The 18,903-nt window shown below is 34.1% G+C and overlaps 2 protein-coding genes and 1 pseudogene across 3 annotated transcripts; 1 reads left to right on the top strand and 2 right to left on the bottom strand.

The window, feature by feature from the left end:
• Positions 1-1,870: 1,870 nt before the first annotated feature.
• On the bottom strand, positions 1,871-4,996 carry LOC308658237 (olfactory receptor 9S13-like; the record flags this gene model as incomplete). The annotated part of the gene is made up of 2 exons (XM_081310832.1): positions 1,871-2,837; positions 4,962-4,996. 2 exons carry the CDS (start codon positions 4,994-4,996, stop codon positions 1,871-1,873), a joined length of 1,002 nt encoding a protein of 333 aa, XP_081166958.1.
• A 5,680-nt stretch (positions 4,997-10,676) lies between these two features.
• On the top strand, positions 10,677-10,999 carry LOC308658883 (SOSS complex subunit C-like; the record flags this gene model as incomplete). The annotated part of the gene is made up of 1 exon (XM_081311793.1): positions 10,677-10,999. The coding sequence occupies exon 1, from the start codon at positions 10,685-10,687 to the stop codon at positions 10,997-10,999; it is 315 nt and encodes a 104-aa protein (XP_081167919.1). The 5' UTR covers positions 10,677-10,684.
• A 1,270-nt stretch (positions 11,000-12,269) lies between these two features.
• Positions 12,270-12,861, bottom strand: LOC308658875 (COP9 signalosome complex subunit 8-like; annotated as a pseudogene). The gene has a single exon. The product of its transcript is annotated as a COP9 signalosome complex subunit 8-like (transcript).
• Between the last annotated feature and the right edge of the window lie 6,042 nt (positions 12,862-18,903).

The raw sequence follows: 18,903 nt of genomic DNA, 5'->3' as shown, positions 1-18,903 counted from the left end.
TTGGGCCCTATTTACTAAGAAGACCAGTAATTTCTTGATGCTGCTTTAGCCTGACAGTCCATCCTATTATGAATTGTTTTTGAAATGTATTTTCCTGAGATAACAATAAAAATTGAAAATATGATATACTGCATTTTAATTAGCTGGAGTTAAGTGTCAAGGTGAACTAGAGTATTTAGGGAACTCATGAAGTCTTGGGAGTCCAAGATTTCCTCTTCTGCCTAAATCCAATCATTCATACCAATTAAGAAGAATTTTAAATCCTGCTACAATGGGATTGGTTATAACCCACATTTAGAGGAAAAGAAATTAAAAAACAAATTTTCTGACCCGTCAGAACAGTGTCATGCCACCCAGAGTATATTTTCAAAGCAAGTGACTTACTCCACCCATACACCTGACTCAATTAGGTGCCTTGATTATTATTTAGTGTTCACACATCTTTAAAGAAAAAATAAATAAAAGCAGAAAAAATAGGGCAAAAATCTTTTCTTCTCTTTGTTTTAGAAAAACTAGCTAATGATGGGGGGGGGGAACTTGAGTTAGTGTCTCTATCTAGATCATGTAAGAAAAAAAAACTTTTTCTATTAATTAAAACATAATATATGAAAACTTTAATAATATTAAAAGTTCTGATTTTGATGGGATAGGTATATGTACTAAATATTGCCAGGCCAATAAGTAAAATTACATACAAATGTTATAATGCTCCATACCAAAATTATTTAAAATGTTACAAAGAAAATATAAACAGAATATTTATACCAAAAATGGCAGAAAAAAGGATCAAATTTGTTATGCTTCAAGACTGACCCTACACCTCCATTCAAGAACGACTGCTGCTAGAATATACAATTGCAATTTTACACTATTCAATAAGCATTGTAAAGTGCATAATAAATTTGGATAATAAAAATTCTGGCACCTTACTGGTGTTGAGTTTAACCCCACCAAGCTTTGTAAGCTCCTGAGACCTCAATTTCCTCATTCAACAATGGTAATAAATACAATCTATGGGCCAGGCACCATGGCACACACCTGTAATCCCAGTGGCTCAGGGGTCTAAGGCAGGAGGCTCAAAAGTTCAAAGCCATCCTCAGCAAAAGCTAGGTGCTAAGCAACTCAGTGAGACCCTATCTCTAAATAAAATACAAAACAAGGCTTTGGATTTGGCTCAGTGGCCTAGTTAACCTGAATCCAATCCCTGGTACCCAAAATTAAAAAATAAAATAAAAAATCTATGGTATATATTATGTCTTCTTCATGTATCAGCTTTCATTATTATATGATGCAATAATTTATATTAGAGGAAAATAAAACCTAGAAGAATGTTATTGTCACAATTTCTATGTGAAGAAAGGCTTCCTGAATGATAGCTTCAAGGATCACTTTTTTAGAGACATGGTAACTCTCTGGATGAGAGTCACCAGAATGTATTTTTTAACAAATTCTGAATTTTTGAGAAATATTATCCCTTTAACTCAAAAATATTCTACATAATGTCTTTAATTTTCCATTTTCTATCAACACAATGTGCTTCATCTTGTAAAAAAGGTAAAGAATAACACAGAGATTGACTATTATGTTAATGTTTATATAATGACAACTCTAATATTTACTTCTTAAAGTAAAATTAAATGAAAATATATTACCACATCAAAAAATTAGAATGTAAGTGCTTTTATGTAATTGAGGTAAATAAAATAATGTCATGCACCTATATTATTAGAAATATTATTTTATCAAACTTAGAAAATGGCATTTGTTTCTGTATAAAAATGCCTTTGACAAATTGCCATTTTACAAAACTTAGAGTAACTAGAATCACTGGAAAGCAACTTTTGTCCAATATACAATGGTCTCCCAAATATCACAGAGAAGACCATGTCCCACATAATATTCTTTTCATAGCATCTTTCACATCTCTGTTTCTCAGACTGTAAATTAGAGGGTTTAGCATTGGTATTATAAGAGTGTAGAATACAGCTACAATCTTGTTTTGCTGTGGTGAGGAGATGGCCCCGGGCTGGGCGTACATGAAGAACACAGATCCATAGAATAAACTCACCACTGCAATATGGGAGCCACAGGTGGAGAAGGTCTTACGCCTTCCCTGGGTCGAGGGGATCTTGAGGACAGTGGAGAGGATGTACCCATAGGAAACCAGGATGATGGTGGTGGTGGTGATGATGATGACAGCAGAGAGCACGAACAGCACAATCTGATTCACAAAGGTGTCAACGCATGAGATCTTGATCAGGGCTGGGACATCACAGAAAAAGTGGTCTAGTCTGTTCTCTTGACAGAAACGCAAACTGAAGGTGAAACCTGTTTGTATCATGGAGTTGATGCATCCGCAGATGTAGGATCCTGTTACCAGCTGAACACAGACTTTCTGTGACATGTGCACAGGGTAAAGGAGAGGGGAGCAAATGGCTGAGAAGCGGTCAAATGCCATCACAGCCAGAAGGAAACCTTCAGCCGTGACAAACAAGGCAAAAAAGAAAAATTGGGCTGCGCAGCTATTGTATGAAATTTTCTTTTCAATGTTCAAGATGTTCGCTAAAGTTTTGGGAGCAATGACTGTGGAATAACAGACATCTAAAGAGGACAGGTTTCTAAGAAAGAAATACATAGGCGTTTGAAGTCTGGAGTCCATCTTAATGACTGCTATCATGCTGACATTTCCCACCACGATGACCACATAGATCACCAAGAACAGGAGGAATAAGAGGATCTGTAGCTCTGGAGGGGTTTTGAATCCCAACAGAATGAATTCAGTCACCTCGGAGGAGTTCCTACTCAGCTCATCCTTCAAAACTGAGATATGAACAGAACTGGAGGGATGTTAAATTGAAAGAAACGAGTGATCAAATGGTACCTCATGGAAGAAAAGTTGCTTTATCATATTGTTCCCAATATTTCATAAATCAACAATGAACATAAAAATTATATTACTATTGAAAGTAGTCTTAGTGAAGAGTTTAATTTAATAAACCTTTCCAAATATATTGATCTGCAAATAATGGTGACATAAATCTTAGTGGTACAACACTGCTAAAAACTATGGGTTTTACTTGTATTTCCTAAACACAAGAAAATCTTACTTTCATTTTCTTTCCTCTTTCCCTTCCCCTCTTCTCTCTTTCCTTCCTTGTCTTTAACTTTCTTCCTTCTTTACTCTTTTTGAATATAGGAATACAAGTGGAAAATGTTTAAAACTTGAGCAGAGCTATTTCTTTCTTTTTAGAACAAAGTTAATTACAAATGCAATCTTTTGCACGTGGATGTAGAACACACAGGACAAGCTAAGATTCCACAAATGAAAAGTACAAAAGAAAAAATGTATATTTAAATAAGCTTCCATTATATTTAGGATGTTTACTACTATTACTATAAAATATCCTTAAAATACACTGGAGGGATTGAGAAGGAAAAATATTTTAATTCTAATTTTACGAATGCATAAACTGAGATATGAAAAACAGATTTAAGTGACTTAGTGTTATATTAAGATTAAGCAGCATAGTAGTTTACTATTCAATGATCTATCATGAAATGGAAAGGGAAACTGACAATAAATTCAATAAATTACATACCATGAAAATGTCTTTTGTAATTGTATAAACTTATAAGTATGCTTATATAAACCATGATTGTAATGAATAGGCTAAATAGTAAACTTATAAAATGTATCTTATAATTTTTACTGCAATAATAATGTAGTAAAAATTTACTGTGGTTTCAGTAAAGCTGGCATGATTTTAAGGCGGCTTGGACTTTTGATCTAGATCCAATAGTCTGCCTTCTTGAAAACAAGTAAACATTATCAATATTGACCAATGAATTTTAGAAGAGAAAAGAAAAGTTAAAATTACCTCTGGCAGAGCATATTAACCACAGAACTGCATGTTTTCCCTAAATTCATAGTTCACATTAAGAAGATCCTGGTTTTGGCAGAAGTAATGAAAAAAATTAAGAAATGTAAAGCTTCCCATCTCTATCCCTCATTTAAAGAAAGGGTAGGTACAATAAGCAAATTAAATATGACATATTTTCAAGAATGAGATACTATTTCTACCTTGAAATACTACATTTATGTGAAATCAAGTATATTCACAAACAAAAACATGAAAAGAAAGAAGCAAACCTTTGTTTAGTAGGAAGTTTTTCTGCAACGGATTGCATTTCTTCACTGTTCAGAGCATGACTCAAACTTGCTAATATAAAAAATACTAGCAAAAATCGTGGCTTATCTCTTATTATTGTGTTTAAGTTTACTGTACTTTGTCATTGACTAAACTAACAAATAAACATGAAAAGGATCCTGAGAGAAATTCCCTCATGGGGAGGGAAAAACAGTATTGGGCAATCCCTCCACAAAATAATCACTGGGGATTAAAGTTCTCTCTCCTCAGTAATGTATTTTGTTCCATAATGCAGAAAGAAGAAAAGAAAGAGAGAGAAAATTATTAACTAGAAAACTTATCAGACCTTTGGAAAGTTATAATGGCTCTCTGGAGAACATGAGAATTAACCTCCTTACTAGAACAAAATAATAAAGCAAGCACAATTGGATGAGAAATTTGATTCTTCTATTTTCAAAATTTACACCAAAGTATATTGAAACTTGATGGATTATAATCCTTACTTTTAGTGACTCATTTCATACATGTATTGCAAATCTATCATGCTGTATTACAGGAAAACTAATAGAGATCATAAATAACAGTCAACAGAAGCAGTGAAATAAAAAATGGGAAAGTAACATAGAAGCTAGCAAGAGCAGACAGTCTTACCACCAACTGTGATTCAAGACACAAAAGTGTTATTGAAAAAGTCTAGAATCCTCTTAATTGTGAGAATCACAGTAGGGTTTGCCCACCAAATGACAAAAAGAGAGAGAGAGAAAACACTCCAAAGGGTAGAGTCAAAGAGAAAGAAATACCCTAACTTCCTACCTCCTCAACTGGATTTGTAGTGCAAAAGCAACCATAGCCAACAGGAAATGAGCAAGTGCTCATGAAAATTGAAGGGAGATCAGAAGAGTAGAAGAAAGGTACCAGGGGAAGGGATGACAGGAGGAAAAGGGGAGATGCTAGGGAACCATGTTGATCAAGTCATATTGTTTGCATGTATAAATATATAATAATAAATCCCACCATTATGTATAATTACAATGTACCAATAAAGAATACGGGATAAAAAAATGAATAAGAACATAGTTTGCTGCTACGCAGAATACACAAAGATTATGCAAATAGCATTTTGAGAAAAAAATAAATTGACATAAATTTTTTCAAGCCTTTCCACTATCAAATTGTGTGATTTCATAGAATTTTGATATTCTTGTTGTATTGGCTCCCTACTAATAACAGAATAAGTTTAATTTGTCTGTTGTAGTAAACATGTTAAAACACTATAAAATATTTTGTAATAACAGAATATTGTTCTACAGCAATATACAATGAGCAGATGGCAGATTATGAAAAAATTTATTACAAATACTGAGCTTTAGTGGAACAAACAGACCAAGAAGGTAGGTCGTTGCAGTATAATTGAATAAAACATAAATAGCTTATTCTTATTATTGGAAGATTCCTCAAATATTTACAGATCCAGTGTTTCTTAATTCTTTACGAATCATATTTATTCATTCATATGATAACATAATGCTATACAATTTTTTTGATGAGTGATTTTTTAAAAATTCTGCTGCAAAAGAAAAATGAATAATATAAGTAGTTCATAGTAATGGCACCCTAAAACAATTCTGCATCTCCTTATATGAATCAATGACAAAAAAAAATGTTACCATCTCAATTTGGAAACATTCAATACTCTTAGTTTTTAGAATTCTGTTTAATAAAACTAAATTTTTGCTATAATTGCTTCTATTGGTTTTTTGATGGATACTGTAGTACTAAATATATACTCTCACACTATTTGTGTTAGTAGTATATAATTTCATGTTAACTTTAGAAACCTTATAACCTAATAGGTGCATTATTCATATTGCCACTGTCTTTAAGCTACAATTGCAATATGTATATCTAGAGAAATTATAAACTCCAAAACACAGTTTTACAGTTTGGTCATTAAACAATCTTAAGAATTTCAAAAAAAATGAGAGAATTTTAAAAATTTATTCAGATTTTTAAAAAATTTCAGTGCTTTTCAAAATATCCTTAGAAATCCTATTTTATTCTGATAACATTTGCTTTTATCCAAAGTAAGAAAACCCATCAGCATTTCTTACAGCATAGATTTGGCATAATGCATTCTCTTAGCTTTTCTTTACATAAAAGTTCTTTATTTTGCCTTCAATTCTAAAGTGCACTTTTCCCATATAGAGCATTTTTGTTTGATCTTCTTTCTACCCATGTTTAAAAGGTTGTTCCATGGTCTCCAGCCCTTCATATTTTCTGATGAGAAGTCCACAGTTATTAGAATTGTTGTTCTCTAATAGCTATATTTAACATTTTCCTCTGGTATCATTCAAGAGTTTTCTTTTTTCTTTGGCAGTTTGCTTAAGAATCCCAGTTAAATGATAACCAAATAACAAATTATTTGATAAATGATGTGATATAAAAATGTACATTCCAGATTTTGCTATATTTCAATAACTTTTTTCTTCAGACATTTAGAAATACACAGTATAATGTTTAAAGTTGGGGTATACACATTCAAATAAAATTTTTAGATTATAAAAATGTGTTTTATATTTACCACATATGAACTATTTTCAGTTCCTTTCATCCCTTTATGTATATCCTAGTTCTAGGTTATATACATTTCATTCATCCTGAGGAACTTCCCTTAATGGTTCAGTCATGCTAGTCTAATGGTGACAGATACATTTTTTTTAGTTGTAGATGAACAAATATCTGTATTTTTAAAAAATATTTTTTAGTTGTAGATGGACACAATATCTTTATTTATTTTTTATGTGATTCTGAGGATCGAACTCAGCGCTTCATGCATGCTAGGAAAGTACTCAGTCATTGAGCTAAAACCCCAGCCCCAACATTTTGCTTTGTCTGCTTTCAAGATATTTTTTCTTTATCATTTGGTTTCCACAGTTTATAATGTGTCAAAGAATAAGTTTCTGTGAATTATCCTGTTTGGTTTGGGTTGAATTTATTGAATATTTTAGCTTTTGTCTTTTACCAAATTTGTAATGGACATTTTCAGTTGTCTGTTCTTTGCCTTTTTCCATGAAAATTCTAATTTTCCAATTTTGCTGTATGTCAAGTAATTTGGGATTATGTCCTGAACATGTCTACAGGATTTTTAGACTATGAGTGTTGCTTTCATCCTATAGAAGCTATTGACATTTTTATTTTACTAGAAACTTAATCTGAGTTTAGACCATGTGTTATGAAAAGCCTTCTGAAGATAGTGGTCTCAACGTAATTTCCACTTTCTGTGCGTTATGACACTACTTAGGTGTATCCCACATAACCAGTGAATCTTCTGAGATCAGGGTGGTTGACTTTCTCTTCAGATTTTTCATGTTTTTTTCTTATCATACCCATGCTCACACAGCTCAAAATGAAGGCCTGAAAAATCATAAACAACTTCATTCTTTCACATGCTTCTTCACTATCTCCCCAGTACTTTTCATTCCCTGGAGGTTCCCCTTTCCAGTTCTCCAGCCATTAAAATGGAGTTTGAATTGTCTCAATGTGTCACACATTTCCTGTGATTTTTGCCTTTTGTCCAGGATCAATCAGTATTGAATCCCCAATACTAGAGAAGCTGTTTTGGTGGATGAGGAAATAATTCTATCTTTTTGCTTATGTTTATTTAACCCCAGGATCATAACTATTAAGCTGTGTTCTTACATCATACTTCCAACGGTAGCCTCTTCTTATTAATTAATGATGTAAGGAGTCATTACAGCAGTATCAGGCAAAAGTTCCTTCAACCTTTCTAATATAATAAGACTCAATTCACCTTAATAAATATTTCCCTGATTGAAATACCTAAACTGCTTTATTTTCCCATATTAGCCAAATATTTTCCCATATTAACCAAGCATTTTAATCAAAAGAAGCTCTAGAGAAAATTCTATCAGAAAAAAAAATAATGTCAGAATAAGATTTTGCTGTGTTCATCCCTCTTAGGATGTAACATATTGAACAACTATGTATGCACAAAAATACCAACATAATAGTTAGGGAAACCAGGTCTCTCAGTTCAGTTAATTTTTTGCTACCATAACAGACTACTACAGCCTAGATAATTTATAATAAACAGAAATTATTTGATTAACAATTCTGGAGGCTAAGTCCAAGATCAAGGTGCCATCATCTGGTGAGAACTCATTGACTGAATCATCCCATGGCAGAAGATAGAAGGGCAAGAGAGAGAAAAGGAGGCTAAACTGACTCTTTTTTAATGCATTAATCCTACTCATGAGGATGGAGTCCTCATGCCCTAATCATCATCCAAGGCCACTTCACCCAGCCTTTTCTTTATTATTTTTAAGATTTGCTTTTTGTCATAAAATATGGTCTGTTTAAAAAGGTGCCCTGTATATCTAAGAAGAAACTGAATTTTAGTTATTGATGGAAGAAATATTCTGTAGCTATCTGTTAGGTCCATTTGATTAATAGCATTTTTAAAAAAATATTTATTTTTTTAGTTGTACACAATACCTTTGTTTTGTTTATTTATTTTTACATGGTGCTGAGGATCAAACCCAGGGCCTCACACATGCTAGATGAGCACTCTACCACTGAGCTACAACCCCAGCCCTGATTAACAGCTTTTTTTAGTTCTGAAAAGTCTTCATTTAATATGTCTGGATGACTTATGTATTGATGAGAGAGGTGTGTTGAAATCACCCATATTATTGTATCAGCATCTATTTGATTCTTTATATTGAGTAGTTTGTTTTATGTGTACAGGTACACATATATTGGGGCATAAATATTTATAATTATTATACTTGTTTGCTAGATAATTCCCTTGAACAAATAAAGTGAGCTTCTTTGTCTCTTGTGCTTAATTTTGACTTAGTGCCTACTTTATCAGATATGAGAGTAACTACTCCTACTTGTTTTTGGTCTCTCTATAATGGTATATCTTTTTCTAGCCTTTCACCTTCAACCTGCAGATGTCTTTGCCTGTAAGGTGAGTCTCTTTTATGCAACATATCATTGGGCCTTATTTTTTAATCTAATCTGCCAATCTATGTTGTTTATTGGAGAGTTTAGACCATTACATTTAGTGTTATTAGAGATGATTTTTATTTCCTGTCATTTTTATATCTTTAATACTTAGTTGAGACTTCATTCTCCTTTAATTGACTATTATTCTAGTGATATCCATCCATACACTAGTTATGATGTCTATTTTTAAATTCTTTAATTCTTCTGCATGAAACATTTTATTGAATAATTTTTAATGCTGGCTTAGTGGTTATAAATTCTTTTAGTTTATGATTATTATGGAATTTTTTTAAATTTCTTCTTCAGTTGTGAAGTATAGCTTTTCTGGTTATATGGCAACTTTATTTGTACCCATTACCTTTTTGGGTTTGGTATATATTATTCCAAGCCCTTCTGGCTTTTAGGATCTGGACTGAGTAATCAGTAAAAATTCTAAAGGCTTTCCTCTAAATGTGCTCTGCAATTTTCTATTGTAGCTTTTAGAATTCTATCCTTCTTAGGTACATTGGCCATTTTAATTATACTATGCCTTGAATGGATCTTTCTTGATCTTGCCTATTTGGATTTCTGTATACCTCTGATATTTGTATTTCCATCTTGTTTCTGAGGTTTAGAAATTTTTCTGACATTATTTTATTAAGAAAGTTTTACATTCCTTTAGTTTGTATTTCAATGACTTAGTCTATGCCAATAATTATTACAGTTGGGCTATTAATATCATACCAGTTTTCTTGAATATTTTGGTAATAGACTCTTAACATTTTTTCTTTATTGTTAACTTTATTTTTAAGACTATATACTTTGTCAGGGCCTTAAATCTTTCTTCTATGTGGTATAATTTATAATGATTCTTTCAGTCGAATTTTTAAATTGGTTTATTGAGTCTTCCATTTCCAGAATTTTATTTGGTTCTTTGTCAAAATATCTACCTCTTTTTGAAATTATCATTAATTTCTTATATTTTCTTATTAGTTTGTTTTCTACATCTTTTTTAGTTCACTGGACATTTTAACTATGAACTTTCTGCTTCTTTCTCGGCCATTTCTTCTGAAGTGGTGTCAATGGGATCAGTTGTTAAAGTGTTGTGGGCTGTTTGGGATGGTTTGTTCCTTTGCTTTTTCTTATTATCTGTATCTGTCCTCATTTACTGTGATGATTATCTCTTCTTTTTTAAGGAGAGTGTTATTTAGTGAGCTTCTTTCTCTTAAGTACCCAAGGCTAGGTAAATAACCAAGTATTGAGGCTCCTGCTCAATTGTATCCTCTGCTGTTCCCATCATCAGCCCTTTAGAGCTGCACTCCACTCTGTACACCATTGTTTAATCAACCAACCCCACTCCCACTAATGAACTTTCGGGTCCATTCCAATCGGCCATTAAAAACAAAGTTCACTCCACCTTGACAGCTGCAACCTGCAGAGAGGCCTCCCCAGTGCCAAGGTGTCCTGGGTGAATGTAAAGTGCTAATCCATTGCCTCTGAATATAATTGAAACAGAAAACAGGAAAATGGCAGCAAACCCTTCAGGACAAGATTTTCAAAACAAAAATAGAGTTGCAATCTTGGCAGAACTGGACAAAGAGAAACGAAAATTACTTATGCAGAACCAATCTTCAACAAATCATCCTGGAGCTAGCATTGCACTCTCCAGACCTGCTCTTAATAAGGACTTCCGGGATCATGCAGAACAGCAGCATATCACAGCCCAGCAGAAGGCAGCTTTGCAGCATGCTCATGCACATTCATCTGGATACTTCATAAAGCAAGACTCTGCTTTTGAAAATTTTATTCTTCCTGTTTTACCTCACCTTGGCCCAGAATGAATAAAACATCTGTAATGAAAATTACTTTCTAATACCCAATGCCAAAGCTCCTCTCATTCAGTGCTGTACACACTGTGACATTCAGAATTTTGGCGAACTTACATATTTTGTTTTTGCTTCTTAAAAAGAAAGGAATATGTAAGTAAAAGCAAAAAGAATTGGAGTGGGTGTCTAGGATGATGAAAAAACTGAAATACTCAATAAAATAGATTAAAACATAAATTACATAATTTTTGCTACATAGATTCACTATGGATGTCATTTCCATTGAATTAAGAAATTCTTATTTTGAGACAAACTAGAAAGTATCCACAGAAAGACCAAAGTAGTGAAAATTCTAGAAACCAGCTCAGATGAAACAGTTGAAGAATTCAATTAAATATTTATTGAACAAATGCAGAATAAATGAACTAAGGATGCAATAAACAACTTCAAATATTTGGGGATTGTCATATAAAGAATGAAGTCTTGTTTAGCATGTCTTCAAAAGGCCTGACGTGAACCACAGTATAAATATAAGCAAAAAATTGGATGGAGGAAAATTGGAACACTTATAACAATTGCGTTCTTCCCCAAACAAGGCACTGTACCCTTAATCTTCCCCTTCTTCCGAAAGGAGATGTCCAAACTTAATATTTAGGAACATCACATTCTCACATTAAGCCCTCCACTGCCAAAACTTAAGGTACTCACACTGTTGGAAGAAAACCAACACTAACAAACTGGCTTACTCAGAAAAAGATCTATTTGCTCCTAAGCTATATTTCTGTATCTGTTAATGATTCTCCATAGGTTGGGATAAAAGAAAACATTTTCCTAAAGAGGGTGAATCACAATCCCAGGAATTCAGGTTCTGGTCCTGGGCACGATACTGCTGCAGTCCAAGCGCATCACTGTGGCTATCAACCAGTGGTACAGATGGGTCTATGTGGCGGGAAAGCTCCATACTCTTCTATACAAAGCAGAAGAGCTTGAGTTATTATGAATCTCCAAGAAATATAAACTAACTGCATAATACTAATAGGCTCCAACCAAATTGTTAAATATTACAACATGAGAATTCTTTTAATAACTATATAGCATTGTGTGTATGTATATGTATGTATTTATATATATATATATATATATATATATATATATATATGTATAGTATTTAATTATATAGTAAGAATTCTGAGGTGCTTATAATCCATCCACTAAAATGAACATTTTACATTTCTATATTTGTCATTGTATAAGATTTGAATTGGACGCTGAACTCAATGGTGCATCAATTTTCAAGGAAAGCCACATAATCAGTCTGTCTGGCTAACTGCTGTTCATTGAGGATTGGTGGAACTGGGGCATCTCTGGTAAACAAATAAACCTGTTACAGGAAACATCCAGGGAATCTGCAACTGGCTTTCTGGGCGAACCATTCTCCTGACAGAGTCGGCTTGCCATCCTTTTTCTAATGTAACTTTCATAACCTCAAAAATCCTCAAGGAAGGCATGTCTCCTAGTAGCATGTCTAAGTGCTTCCATGATTGGCTGGTCTATGTGAGACCACCGGTGGATACTGGTGGTCATAGGTCATATAGATTCCAGAGAAATCTCTCTCCCAGATCCTCTGTCCTACTGACCAAATTCCTCAAAGTTCAGAATTTGCAGATTTGATAGCAGGTGGTATCCTTTTCCAAAGACATCTTGCATTATTCGTGTCATTGTGGAGCAAATACGAATCTAAAAGCTGACCATACACTGGGGGTGTAGCAATTCCTCCAGGAGACTCCAGCCCCTGGTTCTCGCACTGATTCAGCAACTTTTTGAAACTGAGAGCTCCTTCTGCCATCACTGCCCCTGGCATCTTCCCAGGTGGTCTTGCAGCCAACGGGCAGACTGCCAGACACCTTACTGCAGTGTAGACTTTAACCTATAAACATTTTTATAAATTTTACCTATAAACTTTCTTTTCAGTGCTTCTTTTTTCAGCATGCCATAAATTTTGGCATTTTTTTTTTGTTTTTTTGCTTTTCTCCAAATACTAATTTCCCTTTTTATTTTTATCTTATGCATTTGTTGCTCAAGAGTTGATTATTTTCATTTTCAATTTTTATGAATTTTTCCTTTCTTTTGTTCAGAAAATATACATGGCATTAGTTCAATCTTCTGAAATTTATTGTCTTATTTGTGACCTAACGAGTAATCTGTCCTGGGAAATGTTTTTTGCATGCTCTAGAAAGAGGTATAGATTTTTGTTATTGGGTGGAATGTTTTGACAATGTGTGGTAGGTCCATTTGCTCTACAGTGTTATTCTAAACCTTAGTGATTCTTTTTAAGAAGTTAGGTTTCTTTACTTTATTTATTTATTTTTTATGTGGTGCTGCAAGTCAAACCCAGTGCCCCATACGTGCTAGGCAAGCACTCTGCCACTGAGCCACAACCCTAGCCCTCAGTAATGATCTTGTGTCTAGATTTTTATTCATTATTAAAAGTGAGGTATTGAAGTCTCTTACTGTTTTTGTGATGTTCTTTTTTTCCTCCTTTCTTTTTGCAATTTTTGCCTCACATATCTATGTACGGAGATGTTGAGTACCCATATATTCATAATGGTTTTATCTTCCTGATGAATCGAACTTGTTTAATCCTCACACAGAATATACCACTTTTTTAGTTAAAATCCATTTTGTTTGATATTAAGTATGGCACTCCTGTTTTCTTTGGCTATAATTTACATGAAGTTACATGGATTATCTTTTTAACACCTTTTCTATTCTACCTATGTGTGTCCTCATGCTTAGTTGAGTGTTTTGTGGACAGCTGGCAAATGCCATTATTTCATTCTTCTTTATGACTGAGTAATATTTCATTGTGTATATATCACAGTTTTTTATCCATTCATTCATTGAAGGACACCAAAGTTGTTTCTATAATTTGGCTCTTGTGAGTTGTGTGACTATAAACATTGATGTGGTTGCATCACTGTGGTATGCTGTTTTAAATTCTCTTGGGTATAGACCAAGGATTGGGATAATTGGGTCAAATGGTGGTTCCATTCCAAGTTTTCTAAGGGATCTCCATGCTGCTTTCCATAGTGGCTGCACCAATTTGTAGCCCCACCAACAGTGTATCAGAGTACTTTTCTCCCCACGTCCTTGCCAATATTTATTGTTACTTGTATTCTTTATAATTCTCGTTCTGACAGCAGTGAGATGAAATCTCAGTGTAGTTGTAATTTGCATTTCTCTAATTGCTAGAGAAGTTGAACATTTTTATATATTTTTGACCATTCATATTTCTACTTCTGTAAAGTATTTATTCAATTTCTTTGCCCATTAATTTATTAGGTTATTTATTTTTCTTGTGTTAAGTTCTTTGAATTCTTTGTATAACCTGGAGAATAATGCTCTATCTGAGGTACAGTGGTAAAGATTTTATCCAATTCTGTAGAATCTCTATTCATATCTCTATTTCCTTTGCTGTGAAGAAGCTTTTCAGTTTGATATCATTCAATTTACTGATTCTTGGTGTTACTTGTGCTTTTAGAGTCTTATTGAGGAAGTCACTTTTGAAGCCAACATGATGGAGATTTGGTCCTACTTTTTCTTCTAGAAGGCACAGGGTCTCTGGTTGAATGCCCAGGTCCTTTATCTACTAAGAGTTGAGTTTTGTGCAGGGTGAGAGAGAGGGATTCAATTTCATTCTAATTCATATGGATTTTTAGTTTTCCCTGCACCATTTGTTGAAGAGGCTATCTTGTCTCCAAAGTTTGTTTATAGTGTCTTTGTCTAGGATAAAATAACTGTAATTATATGAGTGTGTCTCTGTATTTTCTGTTCCATTCCTTTGGTCTGTTTTGGTGCCAATTCCAAGCCATTTTTGTTGATATACCTCTGTAGAATATGTTAAGGTCTGGTATTGTGATGCCTCCTACAACATTTTTCTTGCTAAGGATTGCTTTGATTATGTTATACTGGGTCTCTTGTTTTTCCAAATGAACTTTATGATATTTTTTTCAACTTTATGAAGAAATTCATTGGGATCTTAATAGGAATAGCATGAAATCTGTATAGTGCTTTTGGACGTATGGCATTTTGATAATATTAATACTACCTATCAGGAACATGAGAGATATTTTCCATTTTTTTGAGGTCTAATTCAATTTCCTTCCCTAGTGTTCTGTAATTTTCAAGAGAGAGGTCTTTCACCTCTGTTGTTAGATTGATTCCCAAATGTCTTTTTTTTTTTGAGGCTATTGTAAAGGGGATAGTTTTTTTTTAATTTTTTTTATTGGTTGTTCACAACATTACAAAGCTCTTGACATATCATATTTCATACATTAGATTGAAGTGGGTTATGAACCCCCAATTTTACCCCAAATGCAGATTGCAGAATCACGTCGGTTACACATCCACAATTTTACATAATGCGCTATTAGTAATTGTTCTATTCTGCTACCTTTCCTAACCCCTACTATCCCCCCTCCCCTCCCCTCCCAACTTCTCTCTCTACCCCATCTACTGTAGTTCATTTCTCTCTTTGTTTATTTTCCCATTCCCCTCACAACCTCTTATATGTAATTTTGTTTAGCAATGAGGGTCTCCCTTCATTTCCATGCAATTTCCCTTTTCTCTCCCTTTCCCTCCCATCTCATGTCTCTGTTTAATGTTAATCTTTTCTTCCTACTCTTCCTCCCTGCTCTGTTCATAGTTGCTCTCATTATATCAAAGAAGACATTTGGTATTTGTTTTTTAGGGATTGGCTAGCTTCACTAAGCATAATCTGCTCTAGTGCCATCCATTTCCCTGAAAATTCTATGATTTTGTCATTTTTTATTGCTGCATAGTACTCCATTGTGTATAGATGCCACATTTTTTTTATCCATTCATCTATTGAAGGGCATCTGGGTTGGTTCCACAGTCTAGCTATTGTGAATTGTGCTGCTATGAACATCGATGTGGCAGTATCCCTGTAGCATGCTCTTTTAAGGTCTTCAAGGAATAGTCCGAGAAGGGCAATAGCAGGGTCAAATGGTGGTTCCATTCCCAGCTTTCCCAGGAATCTCCAAACTGCTTTCCAAATTGGCCGCACCAATTTGCAGTCCCACCAGCAATGTACAAGTGTACCCTTTTCTCCACATCCTCGCCAGCACTTGTTGTTTGACTTCATAGTGGCTGCCAATCTTACTGGAGTGAGATGGTATCTTAGGGTGGTTTTGATTTGCATTTCTCTGACTGCTAGAGATGGAGAGCATTTTTTCATGTACTTGTTGATTGATTGTATATCCTCCTCTGAGAAGTGTCTGTTCAGGTCCTTGGCCCATTTGTCGATTGGGTTATTTGTTATCTTATTGTCTAATTTTTTGAGTTCTTTGTATACTCTGGATATTAGGGCTCTATCTGAAGTGTGAGGCGTAAAAATTTGTTCCCAGGATGTAGGCTCCCTATTTACCTCTCTTATTGTTTCTTTTGCTGAGAAAAAGCTTTTAAGTTTAATTAAGTCCCATTTGTTGATTCTAGTTGTTAACTCTTGTGCTATGGGTGTCCTATTAAGGAATTTGGAGCCCGACCCCACAATCTGTAGATCGGAGCCAACTTTTTCTTCTATCAGACACAGAGTTTCTGATTTGATATCAAGCTCCTTGATCCATTTTGAGTTAACTTTTGTGCATGGCGAGAGAAAGGGATTCAGTTTCATTTTGTTGCATATGGATTTCCAGTTTTCCCAACACCATTTGTTGAAGATGCTATCCTTCCTCCATTGCATGCTTATAGCCCCCTTATCAAATATAAGATAGTTGTAACTTTGTGGATTAGTCTCTGTGTCCTCTATTTTATACCATTGGTCCACCCGCCTGTTTTGGTACCAGTACCATGCTGTTTTTGTCACTATTGCTCTATAATATAGTTTGAAATCTGGTATCGCTATACCGCCTGATTCACCCTTTCTGCTTAGAATTGCTTTTGCTATTCTGGGTCTTTTATTTTTCCATATGAATTTCATGATGGCTTTATCAATTTCTACAAGAAATGCCGTTGGGATTTTGATTGGCATTGCATTAAATCTATAGAGAACTTTTGGTAATATCGCCATTTTGATGATGTTAGTTCTGCCTATCCATGAACAGGGTATATTTTTCCATCTTCTAAGATCTTCTTCTACTTCTCTCTTTAGGGTTCTGTAGTTTTCATTGTATAAATCTTTCACCTCTTTTGTTAGGTTGATTCCCAAGTATTTTATTTTTTTTTTGAGGATATTGTGAATGGAGTGTTTTTCCTCATTTCCATTTCAGAAGTTTTATCGCTGATATACAGAAATGCCTTTGATTTATGCGTGTTGATTTTATATCCTGCCACTTTGCTGAATTCATTTATTAGTTCTAGTAGTTTCTTTGTAGACCCTTTTGGGTCTTCTAGGTATAGAATCATGTCATCTGCAAATAGTGATAATTTAAGTTCTTCTTTTCCAATTTTTATGCCTTTAATTTCTTTCATCTGTCTAATTGCTCTGGCCAGTGTTTCGAGAACTATGTTGAATAGAAGTGGAGATAGAGGGCATCCCTGTCTTGTTCTGGATTTTAGAGGGAATGCCTTCAACTTTTGTCCATTCAGAATGATGCTAGCCTGAGGCTTAGCATAGATAGCTTTTACAATGTCAAGGTAAGTTCCTGTTATCCCTAGTTTTTCTAATGTTTTGAACATAAACGCATGCTGTACTTTGTCGAATGCTTTCTCTGCATCTATCGAGATGATCATATGGTTCTTATCTTTAAGTCTATTGATGTGGTGAATAACATTTATTGATTTCCGTATGTTGAACCATCCTTGCATCCCAGGGATGAATCCTACTTGATCATGGTGCACTATTTTTTTGATGTGTTTTTGTATTCGATTTGCCAGAATTTTATTGAGGATTTTTGCATCTAGGTTCATTAGAGATATTGGTCTGTAGTTTTCTTTCTTTGAGGTGTCTTTTTCTGGTTTCGGGATCAGGGTGATGTTGGCCTCATAGAATGAATTTGGAAGGGCTCCCTCTTTTTCTATTTCCTGAAATAACTTGAAAAGTATTGGTATTAATTCTACTTTAAAGGTTTTGTAAAACTCCGCTGTATACCCATCCGGTCCTGGGCTTTTCTTGGTTGGTAGTATTTTGATGGCTTCTTCAATTTCATCCATTGATATTGGTCTGTTCAGATTGTGTGTATCCTCCTGACTCAGTCTGGGCAAATCATATGACTTAAGAAATTTATCGATGTTTTCACTATCCTCTATTTTATTGGAATATAGGGTTTCAAAATAATTTCTAATTGTCTTCTGTATTTCTGTAGCATCTGTTGTGGTATTGCCTTTTTCATCCCGTATGTTAGTAAATTGAGTTCTCTCTCTTCTTCTCTTCATTAGCATGGCTAAGGGTCTGTCGATCTTATTTATTTTTTCAAAGAACCAACTTTTAGTTTTGTTAATTTTTTCAATAGTTTCTTTTGTTTCAATTTAATTGATTTCCGCTCTGATTTTAATTATTTCTTGCCTTCTGCTACATTTGCTGTTGTTTTGCTCTTCCTTTTCTAGGGCTTTGAGTTGGAGTGTGAGCTCATTTATTTGTTGGTTTCTTCTTTTTTTGAGGAATGACCACCAGGCGATGAATTTTCCTCTTAAAACTGCTTTCATTGTGTCCCATAGATTCCGATATGTTGTGTCTGTATTTTCGTTTATCTCTAAGAATTTTTTGATTTCCTCCTTTATGTCTTCTGTAACCCATTGATCATTCAGTAATATATTGTTCATTTTCCATGTGATGTAGGATTTTTCCTTCCTTCTTTTATCATTGATTTCCAGTTTCATTCCATTATGATCAGATAAAATGCATGGTATTATCTCCACCCCTTTATATTTACTGAGGGTTGCCCTATGGCATAATATATGGT

The sequence above is a fragment of the Spermophilus citellus genome, assembly GCF_964194105.1.
Source record: "Spermophilus citellus genome assembly, chromosome: 10".
NCBI lineage: Eukaryota > Metazoa > Chordata > Mammalia > Rodentia > Sciuridae > Spermophilus > Spermophilus citellus.
This window is presented reverse-complemented; position numbering and strand designations above follow the sequence as displayed.